Source organism: Leuresthes tenuis, unplaced genomic scaffold (genome assembly GCF_036924035.1).
Source record: "Leuresthes tenuis unplaced genomic scaffold, fLeuTen1.0.hap1 SCAF_19, whole genome shotgun sequence".
In the NCBI taxonomy this organism is placed as follows: domain Eukaryota; kingdom Metazoa; phylum Chordata; class Actinopteri; order Atheriniformes; family Atherinopsidae; genus Leuresthes; species Leuresthes tenuis.
The window spans coordinates 736,093-751,599 of NW_027325373.1; the positions used below are offsets into that span (position 1 = coordinate 736,093).

General features: G+C 47.5%; 1 protein-coding gene across 5 annotated transcripts in view; it reads left to right on the top strand.

Moving 5' to 3' along the window:
* Positions 1-5,170: 5,170 nt before the first annotated feature.
* slc4a5b (solute carrier family 4 member 5b) overlaps positions 5,171-15,507 on the top strand; it is a 44,205-nt gene continuing 33,868 nt past the window's right edge. For 4 of the 5 annotated variants that reach the window (XR_011909072.1, XM_072372067.1, XM_072372066.1 and 1 more), the window contains exons 1-5: positions 5,171-5,493; positions 8,662-8,791; positions 8,988-9,148; positions 10,065-10,220; positions 10,376-10,483. Coding sequence is in view for 4 of the 5 variants with exons in the window: in XM_072372067.1 (XP_072228168.1) it covers positions 5,430-5,493; positions 8,662-8,791; positions 8,988-9,148; positions 10,065-10,220; positions 10,376-10,483 (619 nt within the window). In the remaining variant the exon portion in view is untranslated. The remainder of the gene's footprint in view (positions 5,494-8,661; positions 8,792-8,987; positions 9,149-10,064; positions 10,221-10,375; positions 10,484-15,507) is intronic. The other variant, XM_072372069.1, reaches the window with a different exon arrangement.

A 15,507-nucleotide genomic window follows, 5' to 3' on the forward strand; every position in this document is an offset into this window, starting at 1 on the left:
CGATGTTCCTGCTTTAGTCTTTGTAGAACCCAACGTTCCTGCTTTAGTCTGTGTAGAACCCGATGTTCCTGCTTTAGTGTTTGTAGAACCCGATGTTCCCGCTTTAGTCTTTGTAGAACCCGATGTTCCTGCTTTAGTCTTTGTAGAATCCGATGTTCCTGCTTTAGTCTGTGTAGAACCCGATGTTCGTGCTTTAGTCTTTGTAGAACCCGATGTTCCTGCTTCAGTCTGTGTAGAACCCGATGTTCCTGCTTCAGTCTGTGTAGAACCCGATGTTCCTGCTTTAGTCTGTGTAGAACCCGATGTTCCTGCTTTGGTCTTTGTAGAACCCTATGTTCCTGCTTTAGTCTGTGTAGAACCCGATGTTCCTGCTTTAGTGTTTGTAGAACCCGATGTTCCTGCTTTAGTCTGTGTAGAACCCGATGTTCTTGCTTTAGTGTTTGTAGAACCCGATGTTCCTGCTTTAGTCTGTGTAGAACCCGATGTTCCTGCTTTAGTCTTTGTAGAACCCGACGTTCCTGCTTTAGTCTTTGTAGAACCCGATGTTCCTGCTTTAGTATGTGTAGAACCCGATGTTCCTGCTTTAGTCTGCGTACAACCCGATGTTCCTGCTTTAGTCTTTGTAGAACCCGATGTTCGTGCTTTAGTCTGTGTAGAACCCGATGTTCCTGCTTTAGTCTTTGTAGAACCCGATGTTCGTGCTTTAGTCTGTGTAGAACCCGATGTTCCTGCTTTAGTCTTTGTAGAATCCGATGTTCCTGCTTTAGTCTTTGTAGAACCCAACGTTCCTGCTTTAGACTGTGTAGAACCCAACGTTCCTGCTTTAGTCTGTGTAGAACCCTATGTTTCTGCTTCAGTCTTTGTAGAACCCAACGTTCCTGCTTTAGTCTGTGTAGAACCCGATGTTCCTGCTTTAGTCTGTGTAGAACCCTATGTTTCTGCTTCAGTCTTTGTAGAACCCGATGTTCCTGCTGTAGTCTTTGTAGAACCCGACGTTCCTTCTTTAGTCTTTGTAGAACCCGATGTTCCTGCTTTAGTCTTTGTGGAACCCGACGTTCCTTCTTTAGTCTTTGTAGAACCCGATGTTCCTGCTTTAGTCTTTGTGGAACTCAACGTTCTTGCTTTAGTCTTTGTAGAACCCGACGTTCTTGCTTTAGTCTTTGTAGAACCCGACGTTCCTGCTTTAGTCTGTGTAGAACCCGATGTTCCTGCTTTAGTCTGTGTAGAACCCGATGTTCCTGCTTTAGTCTGTGTAGAACCCGATGTTCCTGCTTTAGTCTTTGTAGAACCCGATGTTCCTGCTTTAGTCTGTGTAGAACCCTATGTTTCTGCTTCAGTCTTTGTAGAACCCGATGTTCCTGCTGTAGTCTTTGTAGAACCCGATGTTCCTGCTTTAGTCTTTGTAGAACCCGATGTTCCTGCTTCAGTCTGTGTAGAACCCGACGTTCCTGCTTTAGTCTGTGTAGAACCCGATGTTCCTGCTTTAGTCTTTGTAGAACCCGATGTTCCTGCTTTAGTCTTTGTAGAACCCGATGTTCCTGCTTTACTCTGTGTAGAACCCGATGTTCCTGCTTTAGTCTTTGTAGAACCCGATGTTCCTGCTTTAGTCTTTGTAGAACCCGATGTTCTTGCTTTAGTCTTTGTAGAACCCGATGTTCCTGCTTTAGTCTTTGTAGAACCCGATGTTCCTGCTTCAGTCTGTGTAGAACCCGACGTTCCTGCTTTAGTCTGTGTAGAACCCGATGTTCTTGCTTTAGTCTTTGTAGAACCCGACGTTCCTGCTTTAGTCTGTGTAGAACCCGATGTTCCTGCTTTAGTCTTTGTAGAACCCTATGTTTCTGCTTCAGTCTTTGTAGAACCCGATGTTCCTGCTTTAGTCTGTGTAGAACCCGATGTTCCTGCTTTAGTGTTTGTAGAACCCGATGTTCCTGCTTTAGTCTTTGTAGAACCCGACGTTCTTGCTTTAGTCTTTGTAGAACCCTATGTTTCTGCTTCAGTCTTTGTAGAACCCGATGTTCCTGCTTTAGTCTGTGTAGAACCCGATGTTCCTGCTTTAGTCTTTGTAGAACCCGACGTTCTTGCTTTAGTCTTTGTAGAACCCAACGTTCCTGCTTTAGTCTGTGTAGAACCCGATGTTCCTGCTTTAGTCTTTGTAGAACCCGACGTTCTTGCTTTAGTCTTTGTAGAACCCAACGTTCCTGCTTTAGTCTGTGTAGAACCCGATGTTCCTGCTTTAGTCTTTGTAGAACCCTATGTTTCTGCTTCAGTCTTTGTAGAACCCGATGTTCCTGCTTCAGTCTTTGTAGAACCCGATGTTCCTGCTTTAGTGTTTGTAGAACCCGATGTTCCTGCTTTAGTCTGTGTAGAACCCGATGTTCCTGCTTTAGTCTTTGTAGAACCCGATGTTCCTGCTTTAGTCTTTGTAGAACCCAACGTTCCTGCTTCAGTCTGTGTAGAACCCGATGTTCCTGCTTTAGTCTTTGTAGAACCCGAGTTTCCTTCTTTAGTCTTTTTAGAACCCGATGTTCCTGCTTTAGTCTTTGTAGAACTCGACGTTCCTGCTTTAGTCTTTGTAGAACCCGCCCAGCAGCTGAGTTTTATTGATCCGTATCTTCATGATAAACTCATCTTTGATCAGTTCTCTTCAGTTAAAAACTCTCTAAATGTTTTCCCTCTCAGATGCCCAGCCGTTCTACATCGGCGTTCCAGTCTCCCGCAGACGGAAAAGGCGCCGACATCAGTCTGATGCCAGCGACCCCGACCGCGACTCCAGGCACATGCACTACGATCACCACGCACAGCACGAGCACCAAGGATATTACCCGGACAGAGAGGAGCACTTCCATGATGATGAAGGCACCACAGAGCACCTCGATCCCACAGGTCAGAAACAGGTCCAAATCACAGCGGAACGTTCTCAAACTTCAGCTGCATTCATGATTCCAAACCCACATCAATTCACTACCCTAATTCAATACGCAAACCCACATCGTTTCAGTTCACACACGGCAATTCCAGCTCAAAGTAAAAGGAACCCGACTTTCTACCGTCTGCTGAGTTCTGCATCAGTTCTGCTGAATTTTGCTGAGTTCTGCATCAGTTCTGATTCAGATATGCTGAGTTCTGCTGGGTTCTGGATCAGTTCTGCATCAGTTCTGATTCAGATATGCTGAGTTCTGCTGAGGTCTGGATCAGTTCTGCATCATTTCTTTTTCAGTTCTGCATCAGTTCTCCTGAGTTCTTCTTGGTTCTGCATCAGTTCTGGATCAGTTCTGCATCAGTTCTGCTTCAGATCTGGATCAGTGGAACCAACTATCGGATATAAAACTGATAACGTGTCAAATTCACAAAATCTTCAGATAAAGATTTGAGGAGTGTTGACTGGCTGACTAACAGGAATGTTCTACCAGAACAAGTTCAGCTGGTACCGCGACCCAAGTTCAGCTGGTTCCGGGACCCAAGTTCAGCTGTTACCGCGACCCAAGTTCAGCTGGTACCGCGACCCAAGTTCACCTGTTACCGCGACCCAAGTTCAGCTGGTACCGCGACCCAAGTTCAGCTGGTACCGCGACCCAAGTTCAGCTGTTACCGCGACCCAAGTTCACCTGGTACCGCGACCCAAGTTCAGCTGGTACCGCGACCCAAATTCACCTGGTACCGCGACCCAAGTTCAGCTGGTACCGCGACCCAAGTTCAGCTGTTACCGCGACCCAAGTTCAGCTGGTACCGCGACCCAAGTTCAGCTGTTACCGCGACCCAAGTTCACCTGGTACCGCGACCCAAGTTCAGCTGGTACCGCGACCCAAATTCACCTGGTACCGCGACCCAAGTTCAGCTGGTACCGCGACCCAAGTTCAGCTGGTACCGCGACCCAAGTTCAGTTGGTACCGCGACCCAAGTTCACCTGTTACCGCGACCCAAGTTCAGCTGGTACCGCGACCCAAGTTCACCTGTTACCGCGACCCAAGTTCAGCTGGTACCGCGACCCAAGTTCACCTGTTACCGCGACCCAAGTTCAGCTGGTACCGCGACCCAAGTTCACCTGTTACCGCGACCCAAGTTCAGCTGGTACCGCGACCCAAGTTCACCTGTTACCGCGACCCAAGTTCAGCTGGTACCGCGACCCAAGTTCAGCTGTTACCACGACCCAAGTTCACCTGTTACTGCGACCCAAGTTCACCTGGTACCGCGACCCAAGTTCAGCTGGTACCGCGACCCAAGTTCACCTGGTACCGCGACCCAAGTTCACCTGGTACCGCGACCCAAGTTCAGCTGGTACCGCGACCCAAGTTCAGCTGGTACCTTACCCGGTTCTACCCTCAGTGATGCCCGAGCATTTGGTTCTGATACATCAGAACGGACCGATGCGTCCTTCTGGAGGCAGAGAGTAAAACCTGCTGCTAATCAGCAGTTTTTAAGCCTTTCCTGGAGAATTTCCTGAGACTTATTGAAGAGTTTTTCACACCGCAGCGAGGGCACAGGATGTTTGCTGCAGCAACAGTGTGTGAGGAGCGTGCACGTGCTGCAGCAGCAGTGTGTGAGGAGCGTGCACGTGCTGCAGCAGCAGTGTGTGAGGAGCGTGCACGTGCTGCAGCAACAGTGTGTGAGGAGCGTGCACGTGCTGCAGCAACAGTGTGTGAGGAGCGTGCACGTGCTGCAGCAACAGTGTGTGAAGAGCGTGCACGTGCTGCAGCAGCAGTGTGTGAGGAGCGTGCACGTGCTGCAGCAACAGTGTGTGAGGAGCGTGCACGTGCTGCAGCAGCAGTGTGTGAGGAGCGTGCACGTCTGGATGTTTTGCAGCAGGGTCGCTGTTCCAAAGGGGCCGTGAAGTCTGAAGCCTGTAAGCTGATTAGAGCTGAGCAGCACCAGCTGTGTGTGTGTGTGTGTGTGCGTGCGTGCGTGCGTACGTGCGTGCGTACGTGCGCTTTCTAAGTGACTGTGAGTGTTTTTCTTCATTCCATTCGGGGCTCACTCAGATGTGTGCAGTAAGCGCAGCCACGAGGTGGACAGCTGCTGATGCAGCTCAGAGTCAGCAGGTCGTAGCAGGTCCTGTAGATGAAGATGTCTTTGCTGTTCCAGTGCGTGAGCACGTGCACGAGAGGAGAGTGCACGAGAGGAGAGTGCACGAGAGGAGAGTGCTCGGCGGCGCTGTGGTGTGTGTCAACCCTCTTAAAGCCTCGGCGCTTTGCTGCTTTGGAGATTTTCCTGGATTTCCAGCTCAGAAGACCTTCCCTTAGCAACGGAAAGGTGCAGGAACCACATCTCACGGTTTGCTGAAATAACGCGGAATAATCCTGGAGAAGACAGTCAAGCTGTGACAGCGAGTCACTTCCATCCTCTCATGGTGGAGCAGCGGTGAGGCGAGGACCAACAGGACAGGAAGCAACGGGCCTATTTTCTCCCCAAAGCACACCTGAGGACAGAGGAACATGCAGAGCCCACAGCTCTATGTTCCCTCGGCCTCCTGCTGGACCTTACCTGGCTCCCAGATAGGTAAAGATGGTACAATGAAGAGGAAAAAGAAAGTGAATGTTAATCCGGTTTATGATTTTAATGGAGTGTCACCCAGAAGTCAGTTATTTAAGCTGCAGTTACTGCTTTTAGTCTCCAAAGCAGAAAACATCAGATCTTACAGCTGCTGCTTCACACTTTTACTGAACTCAGGAGACAGAATAAAAAGCAGGAAACCCGGTTCTGAACAATGCTGTCAGAGCATCAGGGGCCCATCGGGGGTCCTTCAGGGGTCCTTCAGGTTTTATTCAGGGGTCCTTCAGGGTCCTTTAGGGGCCCTTCAGGGGTCCTTCAGGGGTCCTTCAGGTTTTATTCAGGGGCCCTTCAGGTTTTATTCAGGGATCCTTCAGGTTTTATTCAGGGGCCCTTCAGGGGTCCTTCAGGTTTTATTCAGGGGTCCTTCAGGGTCCTTTAGGGGTCCTTCAGGGGTCCTTCAGGTTTTATTCAGGGGTCCTTCAGGTTTTATTCAGGGGTCCTTCAGGGTCCTTTAGGGGCCCTTCAGGGGTCCTTCAGGTTTTATTCAGGGGTCCTTCAGGTTTTATTCAGGGGCCCTTCAGGTTTTATTCAGGGGTCCTTCAGGTTTTATTCAGGGGCCCTTCAGGGGTCCTTCAGGTTTTATTCAGGGGTCCTTCAGGTTTTATTCAGGGGTCCTTCAGGGTCCTTTAGGGGCCCTTCAGGGGTCCTTCAGGTTTTATTCAGGGGCCCTTCAGGGGTCCTTCAGGTTTTATTCAGGGGTCCTTCACGTTTTATTCAGGGGTCCTTCAGGGTCCTTTAGGGGCCCTTCAGGGGTCCTTCAGGTTTTATTCAGGGGCCCTTCAGGGGTCCTTCAGGTTTTATTCAGGGGTCCTTCAGGTTTTATTCAGGGGTCCTTCAGGGTCCTTTAGGGGCCCTTCAGGGGTCCTTCAGGTTTTATTCAGGGGTCCTTCAGGTTTTATTCAGGGGCCCTTCAGGTTTTATTCAGGGGTCCTTCAGGTTTTATTCAGGGGTCCTTCAGGGCCCTTCAGGGGCCTGCTTTCCTGGCCCCCCTGTGTTTTGTCTTCACTTTTCTCTCTCAGAGAACTACTTGTGTTTTTCCCCACTGGCCCAAAAATGACGCATAACTTGTAGACCCTGACCTCCCTCTGTGGGGTCAGGGGTCAGAGGTCAGGCATGAGCAGCGACCTGAGCACTGACCTGATGGGATAATGGAAACATCTCTCTGTGGCTGATCGTTTTTCCTTTCCGTAGAACAGTTGATGGAGACTGAGATCGATGCAGTCACATTAAAGCTGAACGTTCAGATTCAGTTTATTTGTGAAGTTTCTAATCTTTGATCCTATTTCAGGGAACGTAGAGAAGAGCGAGAACACGTTAAAAAGCACGCCATCACGCAGTGGTGGGACGCCAAAGGAACCGCTCCTCCGGGCTCAGGATGCAGATTGATCCGCAGTCAGTTTAGGAAAAGCAGTCAGCTGATTACAGCTATCTGACAGTCATTAGACTCCTGTGTGCCTGCTATAGATGAGTAATGAGGGGGGGGGGTAAATTAGATGTGGCTGTTTCCAAAGCCTTGCTGTAGGAGGGAGAACTCAGCAGCACATTCTGTGGTTTAAAGCAAGAAACCCAAACTTCTCTCTATTCATTCTTTCTTTTGCTGTATTCGGAGGCAAAGCCCACAGCGCTGGTGTAGTTTACAGCAACATTTTCTGCTTTTTCCCTCATCTTCAGTCCTTGTTCCTGAGCATTTTCAGAGGATTTTTCTTTGTTCAGCCACTTAACTCTGACCTTTGAACCCATTCAGGCAGAAAAAAGGCTCCTAACTCAAGGGATGAACCAGTGTTGTGTCGACACAGAACAGACAACTGAGCAAAGAAGCCATTTTAAACTGGATCTTTAGGCACTTTGTTACCAGCAGCCTGTCACAAAGACACATCATTTGTTCCCATTTCTTTAGCTGCTTCTATGAAAAACAGCAAAGAAAACACAGTTTGACAGACAGAAAATAGGATTTCTGCAGCAACAAGGTGATTCCCAAAGAGCTATTAGCTGAAAACTTGGCATATCTCAGCATGGTGTGCAGTGTGTCCTTAAAACATTTGAGGAAACTGGACAAGTGGAGGACAAAAGAAGAAGTGTCAGGCCTAAAAAACTATCTCCAGCAGATGAACAGGATCTGAAAGTGATGTCCTTAAGAAAGAGGAAAAAATCCAGCTGTGACCTGACAGGACCTGAGAGATGCATCTGGACCTTCAGCTGATCCATCTACTGTTGGCCCAAGCCTCATCAGAAATGGTCTCCATGGAAGGGTGGCTGTCAAGAAGCCGTTCTTAAGGAAGGGAAACAGGGAGAAAAGGCTGAGCTGTGCCAAATGACACAAGAAGTGGACTGAAAATCAGTGGCAACAGGTCTTATGGAGGGATGAATCCTCCCCAGAGCCCGGACCTCAACATTATTGAAGCAGTGTGGGATCATCTGACAGAGAACGGAACAAAAGGCAGCCCACATCCAAAGAAGAGCTTTGGGATGTCCTTCAAGAAGCCTGGAGAACTATTCCTGAAGACTCCTTAAAGAAATGACAGAAAGCTGGTCTCAGAGGGTTCAGGCTGTGTTGGAGGATAAAGGAGCTCAGACCAGATATTTACGTTTCTGTGGCTTTAAACACAGCGTTTACATTTATGCATGTTTGATAAATCTCTGCAACTATTTCCTGGATCAGCCGGATCAGGACTTTTTAACAGTGCTTATTGAATACATTTTTACAAAAGTCATCAAGGTGTCGTTGGCTCGATTCACTTTGGTCATTTTGAAAATGAACCTTTTCAAAAAGCAGGGCCGGGACCTGATCCTAGACCTGATCCTAGACCTGATCCCAGGCCGGGACCTGATCCTGGGACCTGATCCTAGGACCTGATCCTGGGACCTGATCCTGGGACCTGATCCTGGGACCTGATCCTGGGACCTGATCCCGGGACCTGATCCTGGGACCTGATCCTGGGATCTGATCCTAGACCTGATCCTGGGACCTGATCCTGGGACCTGATCCTAGACCTGATCCTGGGACCTGATCCTGGGGCCTGATCCTGGAACCTGATCCCAGGACCTGACCCGGTCCTGTTACTGTTTGTACGGTTTCCCCAGGATTGATAAAAGCCTGAAAACGTCTCTTTGCAGTTTCCCCTGCTGCAGAGCGGCTGCGTCACATACTGGGGGAGGACGACAGCACCCCCACACCTACGATATTCACTGAGATGGACACCCTGCAGCATGAGGGGGATGAATTAGAGTGGAAAGAGTCTGCCAGGTACACGCACTCACGTGCGCACGCACACACACACTCACAGGGGTGTCAGGACTTTCATTACTTTAGGATTTGGGGTCACTTTTAATCGGATTTTGAGGTTGAAGGTTGGATTTGTGACTTCATAGCAGGACAATAAACCTGCATGTGACTGAAGCAGTTGGGATTATGTAACAGCATCCTTCTGTTTGGTCTGTAGGTGGGTGAAGTTCGAGGAGAAAGTGGAGGAGGGAGGAGAAAGATGGAGCAAGCCCCATGTGTCCACACTGACCCTCCACAGCCTGTTTGAGCTCCGGACCTGTCTGCAGACAGGAAGCATCCTGCTCGACCTGGAGGGATATTCACTGCCTCAGATCGTGGGTGAGACTAAAGTCACACACTAAAACTGAACAGAAGCGATGCTTCCTCTCTGTCCATGGACCCGTATCTGGACACGTTTCTGCATGAGAACAGGGAAACTTCCTTCAGATGTTTAAAGTCGCCTCTCACTGCTGTGGTGCTGATTGTCGCTTTCATGGCTGCAAAGATCAGCAGCCTGTTAGTTCAAATAAACCTTCTTATTGTTGGGTTTCAGCTGTTTCTGACATATATAAGGCATCACCTGCTGTAAAGCAATCCCTAAATGACATTTAATTCCTCTGATTTACGTTTATTTTCTGTTTTTGACTCTTCTCTGCTAATCCAGCACCACAGTACTGCTGAAAAACGCTTCCTTTAGTGGGCAAAAAGGCAAAGACTTTTCTGTCTCCTGGCATTTGAATTATTCACCCTTTGGTGTCACCATCCGTGCACTGACAGCACAGGCAAACATGCACAGAATTCTCATAAACCTGCTTTATAATCGGTGTGCAGTTTGGATTAAGACACCTTTCAAGCCCCTGAACACTGCTGCTTAGAGGCTGATGAAGCAAGAATTTTGGGGCCAGCATCAATGTTTAAAGTGTAAAGAAATGATGACGTATAGATCCTCACATATCTGCAAATATCAGTCAAACTGAATGTTTAAAGTGTAAAGAAATGATGACGTATAGATCCACACATATCTGCAAATATCAGTCAAACTGAATGCTTAAAGTGTAAAGAAATGATGACGTATAGATCCACACATATCTGCAAATATCAGTCAAACTAAATGCTTAAAGTGTAAAGAAATGATGACGTATAGATCCTCACATATCTGCAAACATGGTCCAAACATGGAGCATAAGCATGACTATCCGGTGCCACGCAGCCCTCGTTGCTCATGTGATAACTGGGCTGTGAATTCTTACTCCAGAGGAGATTGTGGATCGGCAGATAGCAGAGGGCCTCGTTCCTCCGGATCTTAAGGAGAAGATCATCTTCGTGCTGCTCAGAAAGCACCGTCACCAGACCAAGAAACCGATCCACCGCTCTTTGGCAGACATGGGAAAGTCGTCCAACACGTCCTCCAGTGAGTTTCCTTTTCCAATCAGCACAGTGTAACTCTGAGCCCTGATTACTGTACGTCCTAATGCTTTCTGTTGATCACCAACTGTTTCACCTTTCCTCGTGAAATCACCTCTTCTGTGCTCACTGTCTTCACATCTGCTGCTGTTGCTCTGTCAGACCGTAGTCCTCAGGTTAATCTGAGTCGTAGTACTAGTACAGCTTCTGGGATCCACCGCTCCACAGAAGACCTACGCTCTCGGCAGTCAAGCAGCCTTGGCCGCCTGAGTGAGTGTCAACACACCACACAACACGCACATGCAGGACATGCACTTTTCTAACTTTAAAAGTACATATGAACACATATAAAGTGCATTAAGTACTGTGCTTTTCCCATTTAACTCACAGTATTAACTGAACTATATTGTGTTGAGGCTTCACGTTGCGTAACTTTGGTTAAATACAAACTCCACAACCTAAAGGAGGCTCGTGGTGCTTTGAAGAGCTTCTTCACTGATTCACAGCTAAGGAAGCCAGGAGAGGCCATGGCTGAAATCAGGACTTAATTATCTCATGATCTGGACATAAAAAAGCTTGTTTGGTGTGATAACAAGTCGATTTATCATCAGAATCACTTTGTCGTGTTGAGAAAACAAAATGCTGATTTCTCAAGACGTTACCCCACAAAAACAAGCTTTGCAGTGAGACGTTACCCCACAAAAACAAGCTTTGCAGTGAGACGTTACCCCACAAAAACAAGCTTTGCAGTGAGACGTTACTCCACAAAAACAAGCTTTGCAGTGAGACGTTACCCCACAAAAACAAGCTTTGCAGTGAGACGTTACCCCACAAAAACAAGCTTTGCAGTGACACGTTACCCCACAAAAACAAGCTTTGCAGTGAGACTTTACCCCACAAAAACAGGCTTTGCAGTGAGACGTTACTCCACAAAAACAAGTTTTGCAGTGAGACGTTACCCCACAAAAACAAGCTTTGCAGTGAGACGTTACCCCACAAAAACAAGCTTTGCAGTGAGACTTTACCCCACAAAAACAGGCTTTGCAGTGAGACGTTACCCCACAAAAACAAGCTTTGCAGTGAGACGTTACCCCACAAAAACAGGCTTTGCAGTGAGACGTTACTCCACAAAAACAAGCTTTGCCGTGAGACGTTACCCCACAAAAACAAGCTTTGCAGGGAGACGTTACCCCACAAAAACAAGCTTTGCCGTGAGACGTTACTCCACAAAAACAGGCTTTGCAGTGAGACGTTACCCCACAAAAACAAGCTTTGCAGTGAGACGCTACCCCACAAAAACAAGCTTTGCAGTTAGACGTTACCCCACAAAAACAAGCTTTGCAGTGAGACGTTACCCCACAAAAACAAGCTTTGCAGTGAGACGTTACCCCACAAAAACAAGCTTTGCCGTGAGACGTTACTCCACAAAAACAGGCTTTGCAGTGAGACGTTACCCCACAAAAACAAGCTTTGCAGTGAGACGCTACCCCACAAAAACAAGCTTTGCAGTTAGACGTTACCCCACAAAAACAAGCTTTGCAGTGAGACGTTACCCCACAAAAACAAGCTTTGCAGTGAGACGTTACCCCACAAAAACAGGCTTTGCAGTTAGACGTTACCCCACAAAAACAAGCTTTGCAGTGAGACGTTACCCCACAAAAACAAGCTTTGCAGGGAGACGTTACCCCACAAAAACAAGCTTTGCAGGGAGACGTTACCCCACAAAAACAAGCTTTGCAGTGAGACGTTACCCCACAAAAACAAGCTTTGCAGTCAGACGTTACCCCACAAAAACAAGCTTTGCAGTGAGACGTTAGCCCACAAAAACAGGCTTTGCAGTGAGACGTTACCCCACAAAAACAAGCTTTGCAGTGAGACGTTACCCCACAAAAACAAGCTTTGCCGTGAGACGTTACCCCACAAAAACAAGCTTTGCAGTGAGACTTTACCCCACAAAAACAAGCTTTGCAGTGAGACTTTACCCCACAAAAACAAGCTTTGCCGTGAGACGTTACCCCACAAAAACAAGCTTTGCAGTGAGACTTTACCCCACAAAAACAAGCTTTGCAGTGAGACTTTACCCCACAAAAACAAGCTTTGCAGTGAGACGTTACCCCACAAAAACAAGCTTTGCCGTGAGACGTTACCCCACAAAAACAAGCTTTGCAGTGAGACGTTACCCCACAAAAACAGGCTTTGCAGTGAGACGTTACCCCACAAAAACAAGCTTTGCCGTGAGACGTTACCCCACAAAAACAAGCTTTGCAGTGAGACTTTACCCCACAAAAACAAGCTTTGCAGTGAGACTTTACCCCACAAAAACAAGCTTTGCAGTGAGACGTTACCCCACAAAAACAAGCTTTGCCGTGAGACGTTACCCCACAAAAACAAGCTTTGCAGTGAGACGTTACCCCACAAAAACAAGCTTTGCAGTGAGACGTTACCCCACAAAAACAAGCTTTGCAGTCAGACGTTACCCCACAAAAACAAGCTTTGCAGTCAGACGTTACCCCACGAAAACAAGCTTTGCAGTGAGACGTTACCCCACAAAAACAAGCTTTGCAGTGAGACGTTACCCCACAAAAACAAGCTTTGCAGTGAGACGTTACCCCACAAAAACAAGCTTTGCAGTCAGACGTTACTCCACAAAAACAAGCTTTGCAGTGAGACGTTACCCCACAAAAACAAGCTTTGCAGTGAGACGCTACTCCACAAAAACAGGCTTTGCAGTGAGACATTACCCCACAAAAACAAGCTTTGCAGTCAGACGTTACCCCACGAAAACAAGCTTTGCAGTGAGACGTTACCCCACAAAAACAAGCTTTGCAGTGAGACGTTACCCCACAAAAACAAGCTTTGCAGTGAGACGTTACCCCACAAAAACAAGCTTTGCAGGGAGACGTTACCCCACAAAAACAAGCTTTGCAGTGAGACGTTACCCCACAAAAACAAGCTTTGCAGTTAGACGTTACCCCACAAAAACAGGCTTTGCAGTGAGACGTTACCCCACAAAAACAAGCTTTGCAGTTAGACGTTACCCCACAAAAACAGGCTTTGCAGTGAGACGTTACCCCACAAAAACAAGCTTTGCAGTGAGACGTTACCCCACAAAAACAAGCTTTGCAGTGAGACGCTACCCCACAAAAACAGGCTTTGCAGTGAGACGTTACCCCACAAAAACAAGCTTTGCAGTGAGACGTTACCCCACAAAAACAAGCTTTGCAGTGAGACGTTACCCCATAAAAACAAGCTTTGCAGTGAGACGTTACCCCACAAAAACAAGCTTTGCAGTTAGACGTTACCCCACAAAAACAGGCTTTGCAGTGAGACGTTACCCCACAAAAACAAGCTTTGCAGTGAGACGCTACCCCACAAAAACAGGCTTTGCAGTGAGACTTTACCCCACAAAAACAAGCTTTGCAGTGAGACGTTACCCCACAAAAACAAGCTTTGCAGTGAGACGCTACCCCACAAAAACAGGCTTTGCAGTGAGACGTTACCCCACAAAAACAAGCTTTGCAGTGAGACGTTACCCCACAAAAACAAGCTTTGCAGTGAGACGTTACCCCACAAAAACAAGCTTTGCAGTGAGACGTTACCCCACAAAAACAAGCTTTGCAGTCAGACGCTACCCCACAAAAACAGGCTTTGCAGTCAGACGTTACCCCACAAAAACAGGCTTTGCAGTGAGACGTTACCCCACGAAAACAGGCTTTGCAGTGAGACGTTACCCCACAAAAACAAGCTTTGCAGTGAGACGTTACCCCACAAAAACAAGCTTTGCAGTGAGACGTTACCCCACAAAAACAAGCTTTGCAGTGAGACGTTACTCCACAAAAACAAGCTTTGCAGTGAGACGTTACCCCACAAAACAAGCTTTGCAGTCAGACGTTACCCCACAAAAACAAGCTTTGCAGTGAGACGTTACCCCACAAAAACAAGCTTTGCAGTGAGACGTTACCCCACAAAAACAAGCTTTGCAGTGAGACGTTACCCCACAAAAACAAGCTTTGCAGTTAGACGTTACCCCACAAAAACAAGCTTTGCAGTGAGACGTTACCCCACAAAAACAAGCTTTGCAGTGAGACGTTACCCCACAAAAACAAGCTTTGCAGTCAGACGTTACCCCACAAAAACAAGCTTTGCAGTCAGACGTTACTCCACAAAAACAAGCTTTGCAGTGAGACGTTACCCCACAAAAACAAGCTTTGCAGTGAGACGCTACTCCACAAAAACAGGCTTTGCAGTGAGACATTACCCCACAAAAACAAGCTTTGCAGTCAGACGTTACCCCACAAAAACAAGCTTTGCAGTGAGACGTTACCCCACAAAAACAAGCTTTGCAGTCAGACGTTACCCCACAAGAACAAGCTTTGCAGTGAGACGTTAGCCCACAAAAACAGGCTTTGCAGTGAGACTTTACCCCACAAAAACAGGCTTTGCAGTCAGACGTTACCCCACAAAAACAGGCTTTGCAGTGAGACGTTACCCCACAAAAACAAGCTTTGCCGTGAGACGTTACCCCACAAAAACAAGCTTTGCAGTGAGACTTTACCCCACAAAAACAAGCTTTGCAGTGAGACTTTACCCCACAAAAACAAGCTTTGCAGTGAGACGTTACCCCACAAAAACAAGCTTTGCCGTGAGACGTTACCCCACAAAAACAAGCTTTGCAGTGAGACGTTACCCCACAAGAACAAGCTTTGCAGTGAGACGTTACCCCACAAAAACAAGCTTTGCAGTCAGACGTTACCCCACAAAAACAAGCTTTGCAGTCAGACGTTACCCCACGAAAACAAGCTTTGCAGTGAGACGTTACCCCACAAAAACAAGCTTTGCAGTGAGACGTTACCCCACAAAAACAAGCTTTGCAGTGAGACGTTACCCCACAAAAACAAGCTTTGCAGTCAGACGTTACTCCACAAAAACAAGCTTTGCAGTGAGACGTTACCCCACAAAAACAAGCTTTGCAGTGAGACGCTACTCCACAAAAACAGGCTTTGCAGTCAGACGTTACCCCACAAGAACAAGCTTTGCAGTGAGACGTTAGCCCACAAAAACAGGCTTTGCAGTGAGACTTTACCCCACAAAAACAGGCTTTGCAGTTAGACGTTACTCCACAAAAACAAGCTTTGCAGTGAGACGTTACCCCACAAAAACAAGCTTTGCAGTGAGACGTTACCCCACAAAAACAAGCTTTGCAGTCAGACGTTACCCCACAAAAACAAGCTTTGCAGTCAGACGTTACCCCACAAAAACAAGCTTTGCAGTGAGACGTTACCCCACGAAAACAA